Source organism: Heloderma suspectum, chromosome 1 (assembly GCF_057233095.1).
Source record: "Heloderma suspectum isolate Gila_16-S chromosome 1, 16-S_ref, whole genome shotgun sequence".
Classification (NCBI taxonomy): domain Eukaryota; kingdom Metazoa; phylum Chordata; class Lepidosauria; order Squamata; family Helodermatidae; genus Heloderma; species Heloderma suspectum.
Genome location: NC_139458.1, coordinates 229,381,093 through 229,407,694, shown reverse-complemented (window position 1 = coordinate 229,407,694; position 26,602 = coordinate 229,381,093). Strand labels below are relative to the sequence as shown.

Here is a 26,602-nt window from a genome sequence, read left to right as displayed (position 1 = left end):
CGGTATCCTCCTGGACCGCCTGGAGGGGTTGGGCATTGGGGACACCATATTGTGGTGGTTCCGGTCCTTCCTGTCCAGAAAGTACCAGAGGATAGCACTGGGAGAGGAGGTTTCGGACCCGTGGCCACTTACTTGTGGGGTGCCACAGGGTTCCATCCTCTCCCCGATGCTATTTAACGTCTATGTGAAGCCGCTGGGGGCTATCATCAGGAGGTTTGGGGTGCAGTGTCATCAATATGCAGATGACACGCAGCTCTACCTCTCATTCAAATCTTCACCAAGTTTGGCCGTAGAATCCCTGTCCAAATGTCTGGAGACGGTGAGTGGCTGGATGGGGAGGAATAAGCTGAAGCTGAACCCTGACAAGACCGAGGCACTTTTGGTGGGAGACAAGAGGAGGCTGGGGGATGTTGACCTGGTGTTGAATGGGGTACGGCTACCCTTGAAAGACCAGGTCTGCAGCCTGGGGGTCATATTGGACTCCCAGCTGTCCATGGAGGCTCAGGTGTCAGCTGTGAGCCGGACAGCGCTGTATCAACTCCATCTGATACGGCGGCTGCGCCCCTTCCTTCCCGACCATCTGCTCCCATCGGTAGTACATGCCCTGGTCTCCTCTCGTTTAGACTACTGTAATGCGCTCTACGTGGGCTTACCCTTGAAGACGGTTCAGAAACTGCAGCTGGTACAGAACGCGGCGGCTCGCCTGATTAAAGGCAGCCGCCGGCGAGATCACATCACTCCAGTGCTGAAGGAGTTGCACTGGTTACCAGTTGTTTTCCGGGCCAAATTCAAGGTGTTGGTTTTGACCTTTAAAACCCTATATGGTTCCGGCCAAGCCTGTCTTAAGGAGCGCCTCCAGCAGCACCAGACAGGCCGCTTAACAAGATCAGCCTCGGATGGCCTTCTCTCTGTCCCATCAGCCATGACAGCTAGACTGGTGGGGACGAGGGAGAGGGCCTTTTCTGTGGTGGCCCCCACTCTGTAGAACTCCCTCCCTAGGGAACTCCATCATGCCCCGTCTTTAATGAGCTTCCGTCGTGCATTAAAAACATGGTTGTTCAGGCAGGCATTTGGGGTGGGTTAGGGTATTTTAGAAAATGTTTTTATTGTAGAATTTTATTGTTTTAAACTGTTTTTATTGTATGTTGTACATCGCCCAGAGTGGCTGGGTGACCAGCCAGATGGGCAATTAATAAATTTAATAATAAATAAATAAATAAAGCTCCATGTCATCCACATATTGATGACACCGCACCCCAGACCTCCTGATGATAGCCCCCAGCGGCTTCACATAGATGTTAAATAGCATCGGGGAGAGGATGGAACCCTTTGGCACCCCACAAGTGAGCGGCCACGGGTCCAAAACCTCCTCTCCCAGTGCTATCCTCTGGTACCTGCTGGAGAGGAAGGACTGGAACCACCATAATACGGTGTCTCCAATGCCCAACCCCTCCAGGCAGTCCAGGAGGGTACCGTGGTCAATGGTATCAAAAGCCACTGAGAGGATTCACCCCTATTCAGAGCCCTCCTCATATCATCCCCCAAGGCGACCAAGGCCATTTTTGTCCCATGCCCAGGCCTGAAGCCCAATTGAAATGGATCTAGATAATCGACTTCTTCCAAGTGTGCCTTCAATTGCATCACCACCACCCGCTCAATAACCTTGCCCCAAAATGGCAGATTCAAAACTGGGCGAAAGTTGTTCAAAACTTGGGGATCCAAGGAGTGGATCTTATCACTGCCTCCTTGAGGGCTGATGGCATCACTCCCTCCTCAAGGGAGGCATTCACCACCACACTGATCCCCTCACCCAGCCTCTCTCTGCACCTCATAATGAGCCAAGATGGGCAAGGATCAAGTAAGCAGGTGGTCGGCCTTACAGATGAAAGCACCTTGTCCACTTCATCAGAAGGAAGAAGCTGGAACCAGTCCCACAAATCTGGTTTGCCACAGACCGCCTCTTGCTCGCTAACTGTATCCACGGTGCATGGAATAACACTCCTAATCCAATCAATTTTATCCGCAAAGTGCCTTGCCAAGACCTCAGGAGGCCTTAGAATGCTCCAGCAGTTCCAGAGCAACTGGACCGACCAGGCTCCGGACCACTTGGAACAGCCTCTTGGGACAGCACTCTGCAGATGCGATACAGGCAGCATAATATTCCTTTTTTGCTGCCTTCACCGCCACGTGATAGGCTGAAGATACAGCTGTTACCCATGTCTGATCGTCTTTGGAGTGAGACGTCTGCCACCTTTATATTATAAGACATATTCTTATAATATAAAGATGGTCAGTGGCTGCAGGTTGATGCTTTCCCTGCAGCACCCCCAGCCATCAAGAAAAATAAGAGAAATAAGAAAAGGGGATTCCTATCACTTCTGTATGATAAGCTGGGGGTGGGTCTAGGAAGGAGGGTCAGAGAAGCCAGCAGGAAGCTGGAAGGCTGGGGGAGCCAGCTGGGAACAACTTGGGGAGTTAGGGAGGTTGTGTGCTTGTATATCTGAATAGATAGAAGCTGCATGTGTGAAAGAGGGAAAGAGAAAGGGTTTAGGGGGATTTTGGAAGGATCCTGAAAAAGAGTGAGTGCTTGCAGTGAGGAGGAGAAGGGCGGGATGTGTGTATATGCATTAATGCATGATAGATACACGGGGTGCTTCTCTGTGTGTGTGTGTGAGAGAGACGGTTGGGGGAGGGAAATGTCTATGGGTGGTGATCCACAGTGAGACAGAAAAAGAGATAGGGGGTAATGAATTGGCTGGCACAGGAGGTGCAGGGTGAGTGGGAGAGAAAAAGAGTTTGCCTTCTGTGAAATAGATTTCTGTTGGTGCTGAAAGCTGTGAGTTCAAAGGAGTTGTTTAGTCTGTTGGGGCTCAGACCTCACCTCTGCCTTGTACTCAGTCTTTTGGGCAGGTTACCCGTCCTTTGTGTTTAGCCATGCCATTTTGTGGTGGTGCCCAGGACAGTTTCTCAAATTGCCAAATGTGCCCATGAGCCCAAAAATATTGCCTACACCTGATCTATAGAATCATGGAATTATAAGAACGTAAGAAGAGCCATGCTGGATCAGACCAAGGGTCCATCCAGTCCTGCATTCTGTTCACTCAGTGGCCAATCAGCTGTCGAGCAAGAAACCACAAGCAAGGCATGAGCGCAACAGCACCCTCCCACCCATGTTCCCCAGCAACTTGTGTACATAGGCTCACTGCCTCTGGTACTGGAGGTGGCACATAGCCACTAGGACTACTAGCCACTGATAGCCTTTTCCTCCAGGAATTTGTCCAGCCCCCTTTTAAAGCCATCCAAATTGGTGGCCTTCACTAGATCCTGTGGTAGCAAGTTCCATAGTTTATGCACTGTGTGAAGAATACTTCCTTTTATCTGTCCTGAATCTCCCACCAATCAAACTGATAGGATGACCCCGGGTTCTAGTATTTTGAGAGTGGGAGAAAAAATGTCTCCCTATCCACATTCTCCACACCATGCACAATTTTGTAGACCTCTATCATGTCTCCCCTTACCCTCCTTTTTTCTATGCTAAACAATCCCAGCTGTTGTAACCTTCCCTCATAGGGGAGATGCTCCCCTTGATCATTTTAGTTGCCTCTTTCTGCACTTTTTCCAGTTCTGCAATATCTTTTTTTAGGTGTGGTGACCAGAACTATACACAGTATTCCAAGTGTGGTCGCAACATAGATTCATATAGGGGCAGTATGATAGTGGCAGTTTTATTCTCAATCCCTTTTCTAATTTTGCCTAACATGGAGTTTGCCTTTTTTTTTTTTACAGCGGCAGCACAGTGGGTTGACATCTTCACTGAGCTGTCCACCACAACCCCAAGATCTCTTTCCTGAGTCTGTACACTTAGAAGGGCCCCAACAAATAACTGAGCATGAAACTTTGTCGTAATGCAGGCTGCATTGTATATAAAATATCCCCACAATATAGTTACCTAATTTTTTCATTATACTTGTCTAATTTCATAAAGAAGGAATATTCTGTGAATTCAGAAGGACATATGATATACATATTATAGGGCCTCAGTCACGGCCCTGTGTTTTAAGAGTGAGTCTGGTGAATCACATTCTGCCATTATAACCAGAAATAAACTTTGCTGAGTGCCCACCAGCAGTTTGGCAGGTATTGTCTGATTTTCCCCTCATAGACTTGCATGGGGTTCACTCTGTAGTACCATTTGTACATCATCTTTTGGGAATCAGGATGCCATCTTAGGTAAGGGAGAAGGTGTAGTTATGTGCTGCACCCCAGAAGAAGTGCAAGGTATTTGTAGGGTTGTTTTTTTTGTTAAGTGTTATTTTTTTTTCACTCTATGTGATTTACTCCTGGGTAAGCGGGTATAGTACTGCAGCCTCAATTAGCTAAAAAGGAAAGATGCTTTAAAATGCTTTACCTATGGCAGGGGGGTTTGACTAGATGACTATCAAGGTCCCTTCCAACTCTGCCATTCTGTTGGATAGAATTAGAATTGCCTATGTGTCTATTCCATGTGTCTATTCCAGCTAGGGATGGTGGAGAATTCTGCCGCTGACCCAAATGAATCCAGCCTCCAGAATCTGCAGCGGAATGGATCACTTACCTCTGCCTCCTGAGGATTCCCTCCAGAGCCGCATGCCGTAAACGGCTGCAATTAGATTAAACTAAGGGCTTTACGGACGCAAGTGGCATCCACTACACCATTTGCGGCTGTATTCCTCAGAGCAATACAGTAATGGCAGCTGCCATTACCATATCAGAAGCGGTCCGGACCTGGTGTGTGGCTCCACGAAATTGTGGAGCGGAGCTGCTCCAGAGGACTCGGGGGGGGGGGAGGAGCGGATCACGTCCCCCCACAGCGGACAACGCTGCGGATCGGATGGTAAGCAATCCGTCCATCCCTAATTCCAGCGAACAGACAAATCTGAAACTTAGGTCCACCACTCTGCCACTGACAGCCATTCAGCTCCAAGGTAGTGGTGAATCTGGAACTAACCACAGTATAGGATACAAACTGTATGTATATTGCCTAAATACCATATCTGTAAAAGGTGTAGCCCTTAACAGATGTAATTTCCCAGCATTTTGGAGCTTGAATGAACATGGAAAGCTGTTAACACAACAGGTTAAACTGAATGTTTTTTTGTTTATAGAATATGTGTATATATAATGCAAGAAAAATAATGAATGAGTGAATTATACATTTTGTGTGAAAACTGAGAGTTCCAAAGAGTAGCCAAATTATGGAGGTGGGTGAACTAGAATAGTCATATCCAACCTAGTTTATAAATAGACCTGTCTCAAAGCACTTCTCTTAAAATACCGTATATGGAAGAGTGCCCAGACTTCTTAGTTTCCTATTGTTGTGAAACTAATGATGTGATTGTTCGAATGACTTTCCTGAGTTAATCAAACTAGAAAACCATAGATATGTGAGCAAAGTCAGTTAAATATATGCATGATACATTTCTCTCTGTGTTTTATTTATTATTACAGTACTATTGATGTGGGAGGAGGGAGAGAAATCTTCACTAATATTTGGTACAGCATGGTAAACGTTAAATAAAAGGTGAACTTTGAAGAAAAGATGGTGATAATTTTAGCTTATTCTAGTGTAATAATGCTCTAGTTTCATATCAGGGTATTCTATAAATGAGTGCATTTTATTATCTCATGTTCTACAATACTCTGCTCATGAATGAGTTGCAAACTATGTCACTACTGTGGTTTAATAGATTTGCAGCTCCATTATGGCTTGTGGAATATTTTTGAGAATATTATATTTAACCATCCATACCAAAGGTGTTGGTAAGCAGTAGTGTAGTGGCAAATTCAGAAGTGCAGGGTCCTTTCATGATAGTCTCAGCCATGCCCCTTCACAGCCACGCCCCCTTCTAAGATTACACAACCTTGTAAGATATACAACCTTCAACCAGGATCCAAAAACAGTGCAGCTGAGAGTAAGGCAGGGGTATTTCAATTGGACGTCTGAGAAAAATGCAGGGGTGTTAAAATCTTTTTCACTCACTCACTCACTCACTCACACACAAGCATTTTAGGTTTTCAAAATATGATACTCTACGGAAGCTTCACCCTCTCAACTCAGCCCTCATGGACAGATCCCTTCTCATTTAAACAGCCCCCTTGCACACTCCCTGAGCACCCCAACGTTACCCATTCGCCTTCCCCAAGCTCCTTCATTATATCTCCCCCCTCCCCCAACAGAAATGTCCACACACCCAGCTGGATTGAAACACACACACACACACCTTTCTCCCCACTCCACAACTGATTTTTTTCTGTTTCCCTCCCCTCCACCAGGGTTTGTTTGCTCAGGTACATGCCAACCATGTACCAAAAATTGTAGCTGACAGAGCAGGTTGCATCTGGCAGTTCCACTTAGTGTAGAAATTAATGTTCAAGAATTAACAGTGCAATCCAACATGTGTTTATTTTGAACTAAATTTACAGAGATCTTAGGAAGGCAGCTAAGGCCGCAGTCCTATGCACACTTACCTGGGAGAAAACCCAATTGGCAATTGAACACAGTGGGACTGACTTGTGAGTAAACACATATAGGATTGTGTGATAAATCCTTAAAACTGGCACAAATCAACTCTTACAATGAATATTAATAATTCAATATCTGAACAAGACATCATCTTGCTTCTCCTTTGCACCACCCATCTGCCTCCCTCTTTTTCATGTTCATCAAGATGTGAAAGAAAATTTTCCATAAAATTTCACCAGCCTCCCTCCTCCCGCACTGTAAAGCACAAAAAGGCACCAATCCTAAACACACTTACTGAGGGAGCTGGTGTATGACAGATTTTCTTGAAAAAGCAAATTTTACCTGTGGCTAGCACAAAAGCCACTGGACCTAACTGTCTGAACTTTGGCAGGTTCAACCACCTTCACAGGTATTGCCAGGGCTCCAAATTTCATGTATTTATCATAAAAGCTAAAAAAAAAGTTATGATGGTTTCTGTTTTTCAATGTAAGTCAATGAGAAAATGTAAAATCTGAATAACTAGGATTTCCAAACCTTGCTTTGGATCCGGGGTCTGAAACAGGTCAGATTGGGTCCAAATCAGTCCAAAGCAGATCGGGGCCAGATCTGAAGCTCAGAATCGGCCTCCAAAGCAGGTTGGGGGATCCATGCTCAGCCCTTGTGCCCAATGTTGCTGTCACCCCTCCCCCAATTCTCCCTGTGCCATCCGCACTAGCGTGCAGGGATGATGCTCCTTGCTGTCCCCTTCCTAGGTGCTATCAGATCCCTGACAACTCACCAAACAGCTCTTTGGCAGGTTTCTGGGCACCTGATCACACTGGGAAAGAAGGTGTGTGAAGATGACACTCTTCATGTGCCCTCTTTCCCAGCACAATCAAGCTCCTGGGATAACATTATCAAGCATATCGAAAGATAATTCCTGCTGAAAAATAATCACAGTCCTTTCAGAAGACCCCTTCTACTGCAGCTCATCCAGGTCAAAAGGGGTGAGCTTCCAGCATTCTTCCAGAGGACTGGGCTACACAGGTTTACAGCAGCATTAGGCTGACCCTCTTGTTTTCTTTTTCTTTTCTTTTTTACTCTAAAGTAAATTGGAAACAGGTCAGGAGCACAACACATGAGGAGGGGACCTTCCAGTGTGCCAGTGCTCAGTGCTGATGTGCAGGGTTGGGGGGGATTTTGGGAAGCAAATAGTGGTGCTGGAGGATTAAACTAGATCAGGGCTGCTTACTTTAGAGTAAAAAAAAGAAGGTCTGCAGCATGCTACATATTTAATATAACATGTCGTTTGACCCTGCAAGTCCCAAAGTTCAGGTTGACTCACATCAAATTCTTCAATATCCCCCAATGCAGCCATTTTAATCACAGCTACAATATTTATTTACTGTATTTTTATGAAGAAGAGGGAGAGGGGGTGTCCATTTTCAGATTTTTCTCACAGTATCAGGGCATCTCTGGAGCAGATTATTCTGTCTTTGTTGCGAAAATATTGTGTATGTGAGAACAGCAGCCTGTTCCAGGCTTCTTCCAAAATTAAACTATTTTTTACAATGCACTGGGGAACGATTGGGACAGAAAATTTAGATTGTAGGCAGGAGGTGTGGGGGAAACAAGTGCAACAACTGAAAATTGTCCCTCGTTATTAGTCCATATAGATTTAGGGTTGTTTTGGTCTCTAAGAAGATTATACGGGCCCAGCTACTCATACAGGCTTCTGCTGCAAAAATGAAACCATTTATTCCACTTCACTCACATGACCTGCATAGTCTCTGTTATTGTAGTGCTTATTTGTTATTATTTACTATTAATGTTTTGCATCATTACTTTGGAGCATCTGTCAATGGATTTCACTGACTCCTGCTGCTTCTTTCCTTTTGTCCCACTCTGCTCCATTTTATAATCTATGACTTTTTGCCCATAGAAGCGTTCCTTTTGCGGGCATGATAGATTTGAACTTTCTATTGAAGCAAGAATACTAATTACTGAATACTGAAGAATACTGAACTGGTATATTCCAATATCTTAGTAACTTAATGTATAGGTTGCGACTCCCTTCAAAAATATTTTATTAAATAAGAAATACACCCTTTTTTCACTAAGAAAAGCTTTCGGATGTCACTAGTGGTTTCACATTCTTTTGGCTGTTTGTTCATAAATAGTAACTTCTGTTCCCATCTGCACAGTGATGGTTCTCATTAAGCTTGCTGTTCTCTCCAAACACACATATCAGCTTTATGGGAATAATTTGCATTCAGAGAGTTGGATACAGCCTACATAACTTTGCTGCTTGCTGATCAAATTTCCAGTGATTGTTTGTTTATTTTAGAATATTTAATCACTCCTCATTCAGCATCACAGATCACCAGAATACAATTTCTTCAATTTTTCATCCCGTTTTTGTTGGAAAATTCATTTTTTACACTTAGCATTGATTTTCAAAACAATTATTTCCATGTGAAAATAAACAACTAACTTATACAATTTTATGGCAATCATTTTTAAATTGCTGAATAAGAGCCAAATTATATGTCTTCACATAAATTATACTGCTTATTGTTCTCATGTTATTTAATTGTCTTTTGACTGTGTGTTCTGTTTTTCAGGGAGGAAAGTCCTATACAGGGGCATGTGCAGGAAGAGACTGCAGTGGGGGTTGTGAATGTCTCCCAGAAAAAGGAGCTCGTGTGAGTACCAGCGTCTTGCTACATAAACTCCAGAAGGGTAGCTGTATTAGTCTGTTGCAGCTAAACAAGAAAGAGTGTTTTTGCTTCATAAAGAATCCTCAATTTTTATCCTCAGGACTAGGCAATTTTATCAAAGATTTAAGAGCTAGATGTTAATGGGTAGAATCCAAACATCCCTCTGTTCATGGAAGGGACTTTGATCCAGTGGCGGCTACTGTGAACTAAGGTGTGGGTTTTTTTGGCAATTATCCCTTCCACCTGCAGCCCCCTACACCACCTCTTACACTGTTCCAGAGGATCCACCAACCCTCCAGAGCAGGGTTGCTGGGTTTTTGGGTGGGGCTGGGGGAGGCACAGGCAGAAGTAGGAGCCATGCATGATCTAAGATTATCCTGTTCCATGAGCAGAACTCCATTCACAGAACTCTGGATCCAGCGCACTGTATCCACTACCTATATTTTTCTGTTTTTTAAGATTCCAACAAGAAAGAACAGTATAAAGTGCTGCGATCCTGTACACCGTAGCCTTTTAAAGGCATATCATTAGATCTAACAATACAGATTGTTAGATCTAATTCTAAGCAAGCCTCCCCTTACTTTCCTTACTGTGCTGGTCTTCAATATTCCATTCTTGGGCAAGGTGCTGGAGTGTATGGTGGCTTCTCAGCTCCAGGGATTTCTGGATGAGATGGATTACCTAGATCCATTTCAATCTGGCTTCAGGCCTGATTATGGGGCAGAGACTGCTTTGGTCACCTTGGTGGATGATCTATGCTGGGAACTGGACAGGGGGAGTGTGTCCCTGTTAGTTCTACTGGACCTTTCAGCAGCTTTCAATACCATTGACCATGGTATCCTTCTGAGGCAACTGTCTGAGGTGGGACTGAGAGGCAGTGATACCCAGTTATACGGTGGCTCCAGTTCTTCTTGGAGAGGCAGTCTCAGAAGGTGGTGCTGGGGGATTCCTGTTCGACACTGTGGCCATTGCCTGTGGTGTCCCTCAGGGTTCCATCTGATCCTCATTTAACATATACATGAAATCTCTGGGAGCGATTGTCTGGAGCTTTGGGGTTCAGTGCCACCAGTATGCTGGTGAAACCCAGCTCTATCTCTCCTTTCCATCTAAATCCAAGGAAGCTCTAAATACATCTAAATCTAAGGAAGCTCTGCTTCTAAATCAGTGCCTGACAATTGGTAATGGACTGGATGAGGACAAACAAATTGAAGCTTAATCCAGGCAAGGCAGATATGCTTTTGGTCAGTCAAAAGGCAGATCAGGGAATAGGGATTCAACCTGTGCTGGATGGGGTTACACTTCCCCTGAAGATTCAGGCTCACAGTTTGGATGTACTCTTGGGCTCGGCCCTGAATCTGGATGCCCAGGTCTTAGCAGTGGCCATGAGTGCATTTGCACAGCTGAGGCTAGTGTGCCAACTATGCCCTTTCCTAGAGATGTCTAATTTGTCCACTGTTATGCATGCCTTAGTTACATCCCAGTTGGACCACTGTAATGCGCTATTTATGGGACTGCCTTTGAAAACTGTTCAGGAACTTCAGCTGGTCCAGAAAGCTGTGGCTTTCTTTTAGTACTGTTTTTCTTAAATCAAATTGTTAGTGCAGCCTTTTCACAATTGTCAGTGCAGCAGTCATCGGTAAAGCAGTTTTACAATATTATCTATGTGCATACAGCCCTTCCATAACTCAGCAAAAAAGTACTTGCTTCACTGACCATAAAAATAATAATTTTAGTAAACTTAGTCTATGGTGCTGTATTTTGCTGCTCCATGTTTAAAATTACAAAATAAAAGTTTAATATAGACTTTATTCGGAGATTCTATCAAGCCAAATTCCTGTTAAGGGTGAGAATATAGTGTGTCTGTTTTTATGTTCATTGATGAGCTTTTTTCAAGTAAGTTTGTGGGGAAAACAACTGTTTGATCCTGGTTTCACTTCTGTATTATATACACTCACTACTTCAGCCTGCTTGGTGTCAAAAGTTGAAAGGGATGGGAATAGGAAATGATTTCTGTGTATATGAAAATCATTATGAACTTGTACCCTTTTAGTAATATTTTTGAAATGTTTGTTCTGCAGGAAAAAAATGCGATGAAGCAATCAAAAGACCAATAAGTAGAATACCAATGCCTTAAGGTCATGAGACTTTCACTGGCCAGTAGGTTAATTTTGTACAGCAATAAGGCATTTTTTCCTGCGTTCTTTTGGTTTTTTATTGATTTGTTTAATGCTGTACTAGATATATGGAGCTGCCAGTTCTATTAAGAAAAAACGAGAACTGTGGTGGTCATGCATAAGCACTTAAGTAGTATTTGTGTTTACCTAAAAGAGCAGTTGAAAGGCAAGTGCAAACCAGCTACAAATATGGAAAACAAATGTTGATCAAGAGGCATATTTGTATTTTACGTTTATTGATGTGTAATCATATTGCCTTGTGATACATATTGCCTCTACTGCTGTGGGCAAGAATCCCTTAGAAGAAATGGAGTAGCACTCATAGTCAATAAAAGGGTGGGAAAAGCAGTACTGGCGTACAATCTCAAAAACGATAGAATGATCTCAGTATGAATCCAAGGCAAACCATTCAACATCACAGTAATTCAAGTCTGTGCCCCAACCACTGAGGCCGAAGAAGCTGAGGTTGATCGGTTCTATGAAGACCTACAACACCTTCTAGAACTAACACCAAAAAAGATGTCCTTTTCATCATAGAGGATTGGCATGCTAAAGTAGGAAGTCAAGAAATCACCGGGATAACTGGCAAGCATGGCCTTGGTGTACAAAATGAAGCTAATAGAGTTTTGCCAAGAGAACACGCTGATCATAGCAAACACTCTTTTCCAACAGCACAAGAGGCGACTCTACACATGGATATCACCAGATGGTCAATATCGAAATCAGATTGATTATGTCCTTTGCAGCCAAAGATGGAGAAGCTCTATACAGTCAGTCAAAACAAGACCTGGAGCTGACTGTGGCTCCGATCATGAGCTGCTTGTTGCAAAATTTTGGCTTAAATTGAAGAACGTAGAGAATACCACTAAGCCATTCAGGTATGACCTAAATCATATCCCTTATGAATATACAGTGGAAGTGAGGAATAGATTTAAGGGATTAGACCTGATAGACAGAGTGCCTGAGGAACTATGGACGGAGGTCCATAACATTGTTCAGGAGGCAGCAACTCAATCCATCCCAAAGAAAAAGAAATGCAAGAAAGCAAAGTGGCTGTCTGATGAGGCTTTACAAGTAGCTGAGGAAAGAAGGGAAGCGAAAAGCAAGGGAGGAAGGGGAAGATAGACCCAACTGAATGCAGATTTCCAGAGAATAGCAAGGAGAGACAAGAAGGCCTTCTTAAGATATACCCAACTGAATGCAGATTTCCAGAGAATAGCAAGGAGAGACAAGAAGGCCTTTTTCAATGAACAATGCAAAGAAATCGAGGAAAACAATAGAATGGGAAAGACTAGAGATCTTTTCAAGAAAATCAGAGATCTCAAGGGAACGTTTTCTGCAAAGACGGGCATATAAAGGACAAAGAAGGCAGGGACCTAACAGAAGCAGATGAGATTAAGAAGAGGTGGAAAGAAGACACAGAAGAACTATACAGGAAAGATAGAATCATAGAATCATAGAATCATAGAATAGTAGGGTTGGAAGGGGCCTACAAGGCCATCGAGTCCAACCCCCTGCTCAATGCAGGAATCCAAGTCAGAGCATCCCTGACAAATGGCTGTCCAGCCTCGTCTTGAAGGCCTCCAGTGTGGGAGAGCCCACCACCTCCCCAGGTAATTGGTTCCATTGCCGTATTGCTCTGACACTCAGGAAGTTTTTCCTGATGTTCAGCCGGAATCTGGCTTCCTGTAACTTGAGCCCATTATTCCGTGTCCTGCACTCTGGGATGATCAAGAAGAGATCCTGGCCTTCTTCTCTGTGACAACCTTTCAAGTACTTGAAGAGTGCTATCATATCTCCCCTCAGTCTTCTCTTCTCAAGGCTAAACATGCCCAGTTCTTTCAGTCTCTCTTCATAGGGCTTTGTTTCCAGTCCCCTGATCATCTTTGTTGCCCTCCTTTGAACCCTCTCCTGAATGTCCCTGAATGTCCCTGAATGAATGAAAGATCTGAATGTCCCTGATAGCCATGATAGTGCGGTCACTGAACTTGAGCCGGACATCCTAGAGAGTGAAGTCAAGTGGGCCTTAGGAAGCATTAGTAGCAACAAAGCTAGCGGAGATGACAGTATTCCAGCTGAGCTACTTAAAGTCCAAAAAGACGCTGCTCTTAAAGTGCTGCACTCAATATGCCAACAAATTTGGAACACTCAACAGTGACCACAAGACTAGAAAAGGTCAGTTTACATTCCATTTCCAAAGAAGGGCAATGCCAAAGAGTGTTCAAACTACCGTACATTTGTGCTCATTTCACATGCCAGCAAAGTTATGCTCAAAATCCTACAAGCTAGGCTTCAGCAGTATGTGAACTGAGAACTACCGGAAGTACAAGCTGGGTTCCGAAGAGGCAGAGGAACTAGAGATCAAATCGCCAACATTCGCTGGATCATGGAAAAAGCAAGAGAATTCCAGAAAAACGTCTATTTCTGCTTCATTTACTATGCTAAAGCCTTTGATTGTGTGGATCACAACAAACTGTGGCAAATTCGTAAAGAGATGGGAGTACCAGACCACCTTACCTGTCTCCTGAGAAACCTGTATGAGGGTCAAGAAGCAACAGTAAGAACCGGACATGGAACAACTGATTGGTTCAAAATTGGGTACGACAAGGCTGCATATTGTCGCCCTGCTTATTTAACTTATATGCAGAGTACATGATGAGAAACTCCGGGTTGGATGAATCACAGGTCGGAATTAAGATTGCCGGGAGAATTATCAACACCCTCAGATACGCAGATGATACCACCCTAATGGCAGAAAGCAAAGAGGATCTAAAGAGCCTCTTGTTGAGGGTGAAAGTGGAGAGTGCAAAAGCTGGTTTGAAACTCAACATTAAAAAAACGAAGATCATGGCATCTGGCCCCATCACTTCTTCGCATATGGAAGGGGAAGAAATGGAAGCAGTGACAGATTTTATTTTCTTGGGCTCCAAGATCACCGCAGACGGTGACTGTAGCCATGAAATTAAAAGTTGCTTGCTCCTTGGGAGGAAAGCTATGGCAAACCTAGACAGCATAGTAAGAAGCAGAGACATCACCTTGCCAACAAAGGTTTTTATAATCAAAGCTATGGTTTTCCCAGTAGCAACGTATGGCTGTGAGAGCTGGACTATAAGGAAGGCTGAGTGCCGAAGAATGGATGCTTTCGAACTGTGGTGCTGGATAAGACTCTTACGAGTCCCCTGGACTGCAAGGAGGTCAAATCAGTCCATCCTAAAGGAAATCAACCCTGAGTGCTCATTAGAAGGACAGATACTGAAGCTGAAGCTCAAATATTTTGGCCACCGAATGCCCATAGCCAGATATCCGGCCGCTGCTGGGCTGCGCAGGGGCGCAAATGGTGTCCACCGTAGACGCTGCCTTTTGCATCCATGTCTTTAGCCGTGATAGGCTACATAAATATATACGTAGCCTATCACAGCTAAAGACACGGACGCAAATGGCGGTGGCTATGGCTGCCGCCATTTGCGTTCCTTCCTATTGCCGTGATAGGCTATGTATATATTTACGTAGCTTATCATGGCAAAAGACGGGCGCAAATGGCGGTCGCTATGCCATTTGCGCCCCTGTCTTTCGCCGTGATAGGCTACGTAAATATATACATGGCCCTGCCCTGAGCTGTGATAGGCTACGTAGACACTTAAGTATCCTATCACAGCTTGCCAGGGACGCAAATGGTGGCCGGCGTAGCGGCTGCCATTTGCGGCTGCAGCCCAACAGCGGCTAGAGCCGCCGGAGCTGTCGCCGGAGCTGCTGCCGGAGCCGCAGCCCCATAGGCTCCATTTCGCGGGGCTTTCGCGGGGTGGTGAGGCGGGTTGCTCCGTTCCGCCATGGATTCCGGGCCCCCGAATTCACTGGAATTCGGCCTCCCTGGGATCTGTGGTGGAATTCTCTAACATCCCTACTTTTCTGGGCATTACAAAATAGAGACTCATCAGCAGACACTGCCTTTGGGAGTCAAGTTTTTCAAAGAGTAATTGCTCCCTAATCTCCAGGTCCCTGGTAACCCACCTGAGGTTGATACTGTTTTTCTACATCCCAAACAGTATGGAATGCCCTCTGTGGTCATATAAATAAAGATTACTTACAACAACAGAGGATATTCCACCCACTCTTGCCAAGGACCTGCACAAATTAAATGCTTCTGCCTTCAGTGTACATATGGGACATGGCAGACAGGGAGCATCTCTACACCAGCCAAAAATGGGGCTTTCTGCTTCTGTTTTAAATGCAGGATCACAACAAACTTCCTTTACAATTGACTCCCTTGGCTATTAAAACAACCCATTCCTTTAACTTAAAATCTTTGTAGCCTTATTGTCACTTTCTTCTGCAAAACGTTTTCACCAATTATGCATATATATATATATCTTAAAAAGTCTTACTAATATTTCCTCCGTTCCAAACTGCTCAAGAGACAGGGAAGACTCACCCTGGTCTTATAATCCTAAAGTGGCTGCAGGTGAATGGAGCAATACCTTTTCGTCTCAGGGGAGATTTTGTTGTTTTTGCCAGCTCTACTCCTCTTATTTCCATAACAGTTTATATAGTCAGAACTGATGTCTTTGTAGTCTCTCCCACAAGCATTCTTGCTAGATATTTACTTTGCTTATTTCTATATTATTTAGAACAGTCTTCTCCAACCTGATGCCCTCCAGATGTTTTTAATAACAACTCTCACAAGCCCCAGCCAGCATGGCCAATGGTCACAGATGATAGGAGTTGTGGTCCAAAACATCAGTTTGGGGAAGGCTGTCTTAGAATATAACATATCTCTGGCAATATTTTGGATATCTGTAAGTTTTGCTTTGCCCACTGCTGTGTCTAACTGCTGCTGTTCTTGCTGTTGTTGTTGGTTTTACTACAGGATTCTTGTTTTGTTTTTGTTGCTGCTTCCTTTCCTTTTATCTTGTTTTTCTTATGATAATAATTTGTAGAAATAAACATATCTCTAACATAAGACTTAAAGTCTTCCCAGACCAGAACTGGCTCAGAATATCATAGTTTTATTTCCTAGTTTCTTTATTATGTCAGATCATTGTTATATTTACCAATTTATTATGCAAATAATCCCTTAATTAGATACTTCAGAGGATCAAATTCATTTGCCAGAATTTTCTATACAACATAATGCTCTCTTCTTAGACATATAGGGTGTATCCCATAGGGGCCATGCACGCGTGGCCAGTCACGCCAGCCCTGGTCTGCACCTGCCGAGCCCTGCCCGCCCAGGTCCACGCATGGCCACAATGTAGTACTTCTGGGAGCAAGCACTGACACAAGCGGAAACACTAGTTTCTGGAAGGGGTACGACCTGCCCCTTCCAGAAACAAGTGCTTTTGCTTGTGTCAGCGCTTGCCCCCGGAAGTACTATCTTGTGGCTGCATGTCATAGGGGCTGCGCACTCAGCTGGGGTTGGTGGGGCTGAGCGCGCACAGACCAAGGGCCAGTGGGGCTAGCTGTGCATGCGAGGCCCCTGCTGGATACTACTCATACATTCCCTATAATAGCAAACTTACAGCACACCACTTGGGTGACCCCATTTTGCGTCCAAACTGATAGACAACCACACAAGTTCACTTTTAGAGCAATGATGATTCACACACACTTAGAACCAGTTGAGCTGAATCAACATCAGTTGAGCTGAATCATGCTTCACACTCCAGTATTGATTTTTCTTTATGTACTCACATTTTACCACGCCACTGGCAACTGTGCTTTTGCATTGGTATGATAAAGTGTATAGGTACACATTGCCAAATCAAGACCTGGGTGTTTTCTGAAGAAATAACTGCTTGCAGGCATTCGTAATGGTTTGGCTCAAACAGCTGATCATAAAGAGCCCAGGATTGTGGAAATCAGCATTAAGGTATTCTTATGTGGCTCCATGAATGATTAATTCATGTACTGAAATAACAAACTGAAATAGTAAAATTCTACTCTTGTTAATTTTTATTAGCAGAAGATTATTCTTTGATATTTTTAGGAATTTATTTTGGGACTCATGTTCCCAGACTGAGTTCAGTTGTTGAATGTCATTAAAGAACCTAATACAAAAAGTGCTTTGTTCTTTAAGATGAAGAATAGTTTCCTATCAGAACATAAAACGAGACTTCATTCGCATTAAAAATAAATCATCTTCATGAAAAAGGAGCTTTTAAATGTCACCTCTCTTGTCTGGTTACAAAATGAACACCAAGATGAATGAACTTCAACTATCAATAGTTGAATAGTTAATATCATTAACTGGAAAACAAGAAAATGTTTGGAGGTTATATCATTTTAAAAATTATTGCTTTGTAATGTATTAACAGATGTGGACTTATAATACAATAAATGATAGTAGTTCTGTGCTTCAGAATATAAAAAAGGGGTATATAAATCTCACGCTTTTAATGGCATTTATACATCTCTTACAGATTTCTCAAAATCAGTCGCTGACTGAATTGTGTATCTACTTACTATTTATATCTATAATAGCAAAAGAGCTTCTGGGTATGTTGCTCCTAGGAAAATGTCAAATAACTGAGAACACAAAAATATCACATCTCTGTGATCTGGGGAATTCAAAATACAATCAAAGTATCACAATTGAAAGTATCATTTGAGCGCTTATTAAACTATATAGCAGCTCCTTAAAAAAATTATGTGAGAGAAGCTCCGTTGGTGCGGCAGCACCTTGGTCAGAGAAAGCCTATGCACAGCAAAGCCAGGTCCCTAACCAAAGCTCCAGCTGGTGCTTCAGCGAGGGACTGGATGATGTGAGGATGATAGCTGATGACATCCATCCCATAGAGAGATTGGGGGGGGGGACATCCACCCCCTTCCAAGATCCATTTCATTCTTTCTAGTCTGGTTTGGGACCAAGACTGCCTTGATAACCCTGGTGGATGATCTTCACTGGGAGAAAAACAGGGGAGGGAAATCCTGTTGATTTTCCTAAAGTTTTGATATCATCAACCGTGTTATCCTTACGGACCACCCTGCAGGTTTGGGGCCTGTGGGGGAGCATTGCTTTGTGGTAAGTCTGCTCCTTCTTGGAGGGTAGTTTCCAGAAGGTGCTGCTGAGAGACTCATTCCACCCTGTGGGAACTATCCTGTGAGGTTTCTTAAGGTGAAATATTGTGGCCCAGAGTGCCTTATATAAATTTTGACTGATACATTAGTTATGTCCACTGCTGGCAGATAGAGGCTTGGCCACTGCCATTCCTATTTTGATGGTTTATACATTAGACTACTATAATGTGGTCTATGGGAGGCTGACTTGGAAGACTATTTGGAAACTTCAGCTTTTGAAAAGTACACATTAACATATGTGGACAATTTTTATAATGAGCCACCTATTTTGAAGGATCTACAGTGGCTGCCTATTTGTTTCTAGGCCCAATTCAAAGTGTTGACTCTTGCCTTTTTCAAGTCCTATTCAGTACTGGCCCTGATTATCTCAGAGAATGTCTTCTCCCATATGAACCTGCTGGTACCTGAGGTTTTTTATGAGTTCCTGCTTGAAAACCGCCTTACACAGAAGCTCAGTTGGCCTCCACTAGATGCTGAACCTTCTCAGTAGCAGCCCCAATGCACTAGAACTCTCTTCCAAGGCATATTTATATATTTTCCTACATGCTGTCTTTCCGAAAATGTTTTTAAAAGAACCTTTGTAAATTGCTAATTGAGATCTTGGCATGGAAAGCACTGCTGCTGTTTTGGATTGCACTGCTACTTTGTTGTTCAATTGTCTGAGTTTTCTAATAATTGTTTTGTATAATTTTATTGTTGGCTTTGCTAGTAGCTTTCTTTAGTTTGTAAACACCTGTGGCATTTTTGGATGAACAGTAATATATAAATATTTAACATTTTTTAAAATGCTGTTTCAGTGGCTGCTATTCAGTGACTGCTACTGTTGCATGTTGTTGAAATGTAATCCTAACCATATGGAAATACTTTGTGTGAACTACTCTTTGTGGCAAACATACACTGAATTCCTGTCTTTTTATTTGTAGACTTCTATATCCCATGGATTCAAGCTGATAAACAGCAGTCACACATTTTGCATAGCTAGAGAAGATCAGCCTCCTACTATTAATACACAAAAAATCCCCCCCACCCCTGGCCAATCTTACAAAAATATATAAACAAAAGATAATTTAATGTGATGCTTTAAGAGCCATGTTATGGGGCTCCCAGAGACTTGTAGTCTATGGATAGATGATACTGTTTGGAAAATTTAGCACTTACACACACATGCATGCATGTATACACACACACACACACACTTAATTGTTAAGACTAGACAGAGCATTTGCGATTTCTGAGAATTCCATATTCCTTGTGGTTTTCAGAACAGCCTAAATGTCAGGGCCCAGCTTCAGTACTGCAGTGGGCCTTGTAGGTTATAGTCAGGATTTGATTAGAAGTAGCCTGGAAGGGCTTGGGCCTATTCAGTTGCTGGAATGTCAGAGTCTGTGTGAGCTTATCTCTGTCAGTATTCTCAGAGCAGAGCCAGGGGGAGTCACCCAACTACCTGTCACCCAACTCCAGGGGGAGTTACCCAACTACCCAACCACCTGCTGGTCTGGCCTTGGCAGGCAGGGAGGCTGGAAGCTGTCCGTGAGAACCTGGCAGAGGTGGGGTAGGCTTTGCAGAAGGGTTGCCCAGGTTGTAGCGTCACTGCTGGAGGGCTGAGCAGCGCCATCCTGTTTAGACAGGGGCCTTCCTGAAAGGCTAAAGTCTGTCAAGGGATCTGGAAGGGGTGTCCCTCAGTCACACCTTCCCTTTTAAGCTGATGCAAAGACGAAGAGCTTTTGCTAGGAACATCTCATCTTCATTGCCCAAAGCCTTCTCTGTTTTGGATCCATCCTTGTTTGGGCTTTTGGAGGCACTCTGCACATGGACTGGAACTTTGTATTGTTAAGGACTTGCCATGAAAAGTACTGTGAGGCTTTTCATAGACTTGAACTCTTGTTGCTGTGGACTGTGTGTCCGTGTTTGTAGTCAGCTCAGTGTATGGCAGGCTGGGTTTGATCTATGACTTTTGGACTTCCCTCTGCCAGAACTCATGCAATGTCGAGTTGCCAGTGTGAAAGCAGTGGCCTGGAACCCCTTGCATGTGTGGTTATGCCCTTCCCTTGATCTTGATGGGCCTTGACCATGTAGTCTAGAGTTATCAACAAAATATTCAAAGTTGAACTCTCTATGGGTATGGGTTGTTTAGGCCTTTCAAGAAGTTATCCCCTGATTGCCTGATGGGTTCATTTCAGGAATCATTCCCTTTCCATATCCAGGGTTGGAGCCCTGTGAAAAGATTGTCTGGGTTAGGTCCCTAAGAGTCCAGAGTCCCTTCCCTTGTGTTCAGAACCGTGGAGATGGCAACAGAGAAACCATGTGGAGGATCTCAGTCATGGTAGTAGTGTTTAGCTTTGGGCTGTTCTGGAATTACATAAAGCTGATAGCTACTGACCAGCTATATGATTTCTGAAGAGTGTAATCATTAAGCTTTTGCCGTGGGATTCCCTGCAATAAAGAAATATCACTGATTTGGGTGTCCTGAGCAAGTGCGCTGGGGGGATCAGGAAACCTGACACTAAAGAGAAAATGGTAGAGCTAAAAAGTTCATAATCAATTTTACTAGGCTTTGTTTGGTACACTGACCAATTTTCATCTGTTTGGGGCATATGTACACTCCCTGTTTTGAGTAGTGGAAATCAGCATCAGGAATATGCGGGGAATGCCAGTGCCAAACAGGGACAAAACATGTATTGTCTGACAAGACCAGCTCAAATCATTTTGGCATAAGGCAGAAAAAATAAGTGGTGTTTTCCTCACATAGCAAAATATATAATAATAAGTTAAGTAACTGACAGTTTGCCGCCCTTAATATGTGGCTTGGGCCCCACCTATATGGCACTGCTTTGATCCCCCACCCCGTTGCAACTGCACAGCAATGCAGCTTCGAATCAGCAAGCCCTGTGATATACTCACAGTGTACTGCACGCTTCCTTAACAGACTCGCTGTGCCCTTTTTTCCTTTTTCCTTTGCTATTATACTGAAATGCGCAGCTGTGCAGTCCCATGAGTGTGGGGGCACGAGACTTCAGTGGCTGTTTTGTATTTGAGGGGCTCTGCTGTGTCTTTCCATCCCTTTTTAGGTAAATGGGTGTTTTGTGCTCCTTCATTTCCGCACCATCAGTTTGTCAGTTCCCCAGCCTTAGACTCTCATGATGGTTCGTACTCACAAGCGTGAGCACTACATGCCTAACCATTGCTCCGAAATGGTGGCTGGAGCGATGTTGGTCCTTCCGCAAGACCACCCCCCCTGGTCCTTGGGTACTGAGTCCAGAAGCAACTGTTGCGAAGACACGAAGCTGCAAATTTGTGCGAAAGTGTGATTAAATAGATGAAAACATCCCTCTGTGCCTCTGTAACTGCGCAGCTGCAAAGGGATGGGAGGAGTAAAGGGGCATTACAGAGTGACACAGGCACTATGCACGCCTACAATGCACCGACTGCAAAATGTGAAGTTGGTTTCGGGAAGGGAGAGATGGCTCACAAGTGCAGGGAAACCCATAGCCAATGAAAAACATCGCAAGAAAATAACTCCTTGGAACTCCGCATTTTCTGGGCGAAAACCGTGGATGGCTGTGAAGTCAGTACTGTGTCATCTATCATGAGGGACCTCAACTCGCACCTGCCCCTGAGTAAAAGCCGGGTGTAGATGGGGCCTTGGGTGGCTGCCTTATTCTTCCCCTTGTATGGTAGTCTTTGTCCTCAGAACACCTGGTGTATAATTTAAATTCTCTGTTCATTCCAGGCATTCCTTATCCTCTGTCTGACATTAACAATTCTGCTATCCATTACCTCTAAAATTAAGAAGCATAAAATTAAGAAGCTCTTCTGAAAAATGTATTTATTTTAATATGTTACTTGGACATCTTTTGAAATTCTCTCTGCATTTTGGAAATTATGTTAGCATCTCTGGGGCTGAAATTGTCCCTGTAAATTAAAAAAAAAAGTAAAACATTACTGATTCATGAGAAGTTCAAATTGTTTTATCATAGAATAGTGTGCTGGAAGCTTTGGCAATATTAGTATCTCAGACTTAGTGTTGCAGATTTGATTAAAAACACCTGGTAATAATCTTTGCCAAGCACAAATAAAATCTATAGAGGTATTTCTGCATAATTGCATACTGTACCATGTGTTCCAGATTAATTCTTGGAAGAAATTTTGCTTCCTTCAAACAAAGCAAACTGTGTTTTCCTTCCTTGAGAACTAATCAAAGGGCACAATCCATCCAAAGCTAGGCACTTCTAAGCACCATTGATGTCAATAGGAGAGAAGCACTGTAACTCTCTCCTGTTGAAGTCAGTGGGATTTAAAACTTTAGTGGTATTATGCTCCATATCATGATAGCAGAATACTTTGGAAGTATTCCAAAAAAGATGTTTGTATACATTTTCCAGAGGTAGAATAGCTGAGATTGGGAAAATTGAACATTCCTACCAGTGCATGGTGTTCAAGGCATTAGATATTTGCAGGTCAAAGGGCTGGAAGAGATACTGTTTACCTTCACCACTGACTGCAGAATCATTGATTGAACTAGAGTAAATTATGAGTAACTTCTGTCTCCATGTTAAGACATTATTTTCCACAGAATATCATTTGTGGAGTCCTAGTCCTAGTTCTGTCTACATATAAATGGAATGAGAAATGCTTTCTGGTTATATCTGGATTTTCATGAAATTGCTCTTGTCCATCAGCGGCACACGATGCAAGAAAAGCAGCGTATACACCACCCCGAAACCCGCTTTCCTGGGTCACACAGCACTTGAAACTTCGGGATTGGGTGGGAAGAGTCCAAGGAGTAGAACTGAATGTCATCAACCTCATAGGTGCTGCTCAGCGAATGAGATAGGCTTGTTTCCTGCCCCTGTCCATGCTTCCGTGTTCAGGGAGGTTTAATGGAAGCGCTGAATCAAGCCCCTGTAGTTTACCCTACACCTCTCCCCTCTCATCTACCATTAGGATATCATGAATACTTGAAGCATTCCTACTGCGCTATTATGAATGGGAAGAACAAGCTACATGCTGTGAATAGGTAAAGCAGCTACTGTGTTATTGCGAATGCTTGAAACAGTGCTACTGTGCTATTATGACTGGAAAAAAAACGAAGTCCCTCCAGACAAGACGGAGGTACTGTTAGTGGGTGGTCTTTTTCATCAAAACCAGGTGAGGCAGTGGCTGTTCTGAATCAGTGTCTGGGCATGGTAATGGACTGGATGAGGGCTAATAAACTGAAACTCAATCCAGACAAGACGGAGGTACTGTTAGTGGGTGGTTCGTCTGCCCGGCTAGGTGATATTCAACCTGTTCTGGAGGGGGTTGCACTCCCCCTAAAGGATCAGGTTTGTAGTTTGGGGCTGCTCTTGGATCCAGAACTGTCACTTGAGGCACAGGTGAACTCAGTGGCACAGAGCACGTTTTATCAGCTTAGGCTGGTATACCAACTACGCCCTTATCTGGACAGAGATAGCCTAGCTACGGTTATCCATGCTCTGATAACTTCTCGTCTGGATTACTGCAAAGCGTTATACGTGGGGCTGCCTTTGAAAATGGTCTGGAAACTTCAGCTGGTCCAAAATAGGGCAGCAAGATTGTTAACAGGGACTGGCCTGCGAGCTCATATTACGCCAGTACTTTTCCAGCTGCACTGGCTGCCAGTCCATTTCCGGGCCCGATTCAAAGTGCTGGTGTTAACATTCAAAGCCCTTAATGGCTTGGGGCCAGGTTACCTGAAGGATCGCCTCCTCCCATATGTGCCTGCCCGGACCTTAAGATCTTCATCAGCGGCCCTTCTCCGTGAGCCCCTGCCAAAGGAAGTGAGGCGGGTGGCTACTAGGAGGAGGGCTTTTTCTGCTGTGGCACCCCGGCTGTGGAATGAGCTCCCTAGTGAGGTTCGCCTGACACCTACATTGTATTCCTTTTGGCGCTAGGTGAAGACCTTTTTATTTTCCCATGCATTTTAGCATTTTAGCTTTCTAGACTTTTAGCTTTGCTGTTTTAAATCTGTATTTTAAATTCCTGCACTGCTGCTATGTTTTATTCTGGTTGTATTGTTATATTGTGGTTTTAATGTTCTATATATTTTAAATTGTTTTATTGTGTGCCATTTATTTTTAATTTTTGTGAACCGCCCAGAGAGCTTCAGCTATTGGGCGGTATAGAAATGAAAAAAAACCAAAAACAGGCTACATACTGTGAATGGGGAAAGCAACTACACACTATTGTGAAAGCCTGAAGCAGTGCAACTGCAATATTCTGAATGGGAAATACAGGCTGCATATGGTGAATGGGTAAAGCAGCTACTGTGCTATTGTGAATGCCTGAAACAGCACTACTGCATTCTTATGAATGGGAAAAAGAGGCTACATACTGTGAATCCAGAAAGCAGCTACTGCACTATTGTGAATGCTTGAAACAATACTGTTTCAATACTTCAGTACTGTGAATGGGAAAAAGACGGAAGGGGGAGGGGTGGCCCCACCAGGCAGGTCACTGCCTGGTCACAGAAATAGGCACACCTACATGCTTATGCAGGGGGATGGGGCACACTGCAGTGGAACTGTGCGGGAGTCACGTTTAAGGAAAAGAGATGCACTAAAAGGACTTTCCGAAAACGCACCTTTTCCAGAGGGAAGCTGCGGGTTTGCTGCAATTTGGTGACAGCATCATCTGTCATGAATGACCCTGATGTGCTATTGCTCTACACTAAATGAGCCATGTAAATTGGACCCTAGCTGGCTGATCCAAAATGTCCTCCTGGCAAACAAACACATAGGTCCTGGGATGGACATTTCAAGTATGTCACCTACAGTTGGGCTCTGACGCTCTGTTGAAGGTGATGACTGATACACACTGGTGCTGAGCCTCATTAGCTGAGAATCAAAGTCACCGTGTGTCAGGTAATCCTAGTGGCCAATCTAGAAGCCAGCAGAATAGAACAGCACTGGAATGAGGTTGGAGGTGTTGAAGAGCCAGACTGGAGATGTGGGGATTTAAACCTTGGCTAGAGTGAGAGTGAGGAGGTCAGAGAGAAGCGGAAAGGTAAGAAAGGGGACAAATGGAGAGAAGATGAGGAAAATTAGATGGAGGGAAAACAAACTGTGCTTTTAAAATGGAAGGGAGGGGAATAATGTTAGATGTAAGGAAGGTATACAACTGTGTGGAAATTCATGACTCTGAGAATGGAAGCCCTTTTGGAAGTATGTGGGTAAAAAAAGAAGGAAGGAGAAACAAGAGTGATATTGTGGCAATTTACTACAGACTGCCCAGCCAGCCGGAAGACATGGATGGTACTTTCCTGGAACAGATGATAGAACTTCCACAGATGGAGGCATTTCAACTATCCTGACATCTGCTAGACATCTAACTCTGCAAAAAAAAAAAGAAAAAAGGAACTTCCAATAAGGTTTTGACTTGTCTTGCTGGCAACTTCATCTCTCAGAAAATGGAACAAGCAAGGGGATCTGCTGTCCTGACCTTAATCCTTACCAACAAGGAAGAAATGGTAGATGAAGTGAAAGTGGCAGGAACCTTAGGGGAAAGTGACTGTGTCATCTTGGAATTCATGATAAAGAGGGCTGTGAAAACTGAACTTAATTGGACATGTACCTTGGACTTCAGGAAAGCCAATTCCAAAAAGCTCAGGAAAAAGTTGGGTTAGAATCCCATGGCTGGAAATCCTGAAGGAGAAAGAGAGTTCAAGAGGGGCGGGAGAGCCTGAAAATTGAAACCGTGAAGGCATAATCACAAAATGTGCCCATGAGAAGGAAAAACGGGACATCTAAAGAAGCCTGTGTGGAGGGGTGAGCTGAGAGACACAAAAGGGTCATGTATAGGAAATGGAAGAAGGGACATATTACCAAGGAGGAGTACAATAGCGTTGCCCAAACCTATAAGGATGGTGTCAGGAAGGCAAAGGCCCAGAATGAGCTAAGGCTGGTGAGGTTTACTGAAAACAACAAAGCGGGCTTCTTTGGCTATGTTAGGGGCAAGAAAAAGATCAAGGAAGGGGTCGATCCTCTACTTAGGGAAGAGGGTGAATTGTTAACAGGTGACGGAGACAAGGCGGAGCTACTCTACTCCCATTTTGCCTAACTCTTCTCTCACAAGGGGAGTTGTATTCTACTTGTATTTGACAAGTAGAACAAATGATATATGGAGGGATTTGCAGC

The 26,602-nt window shown here is 43.8% G+C and overlaps 1 protein-coding gene across 1 annotated transcript in view; it reads left to right on the top strand.

The window, feature by feature from the left end:
• COL4A2 (collagen type IV alpha 2 chain) overlaps positions 1–26,602 on the top strand; it is a 396,880-nt gene that overhangs the window by 41,262 nt on the left and 329,016 nt on the right. Inside the window, exon 4 of the mRNA XM_084820997.1 lies at positions 9,106–9,186. Within this exon, the coding sequence (XP_084677123.1) occupies positions 9,106–9,186 (81 nt within the window). The remainder of the gene's footprint in view (positions 1–9,105; positions 9,187–26,602) is intronic.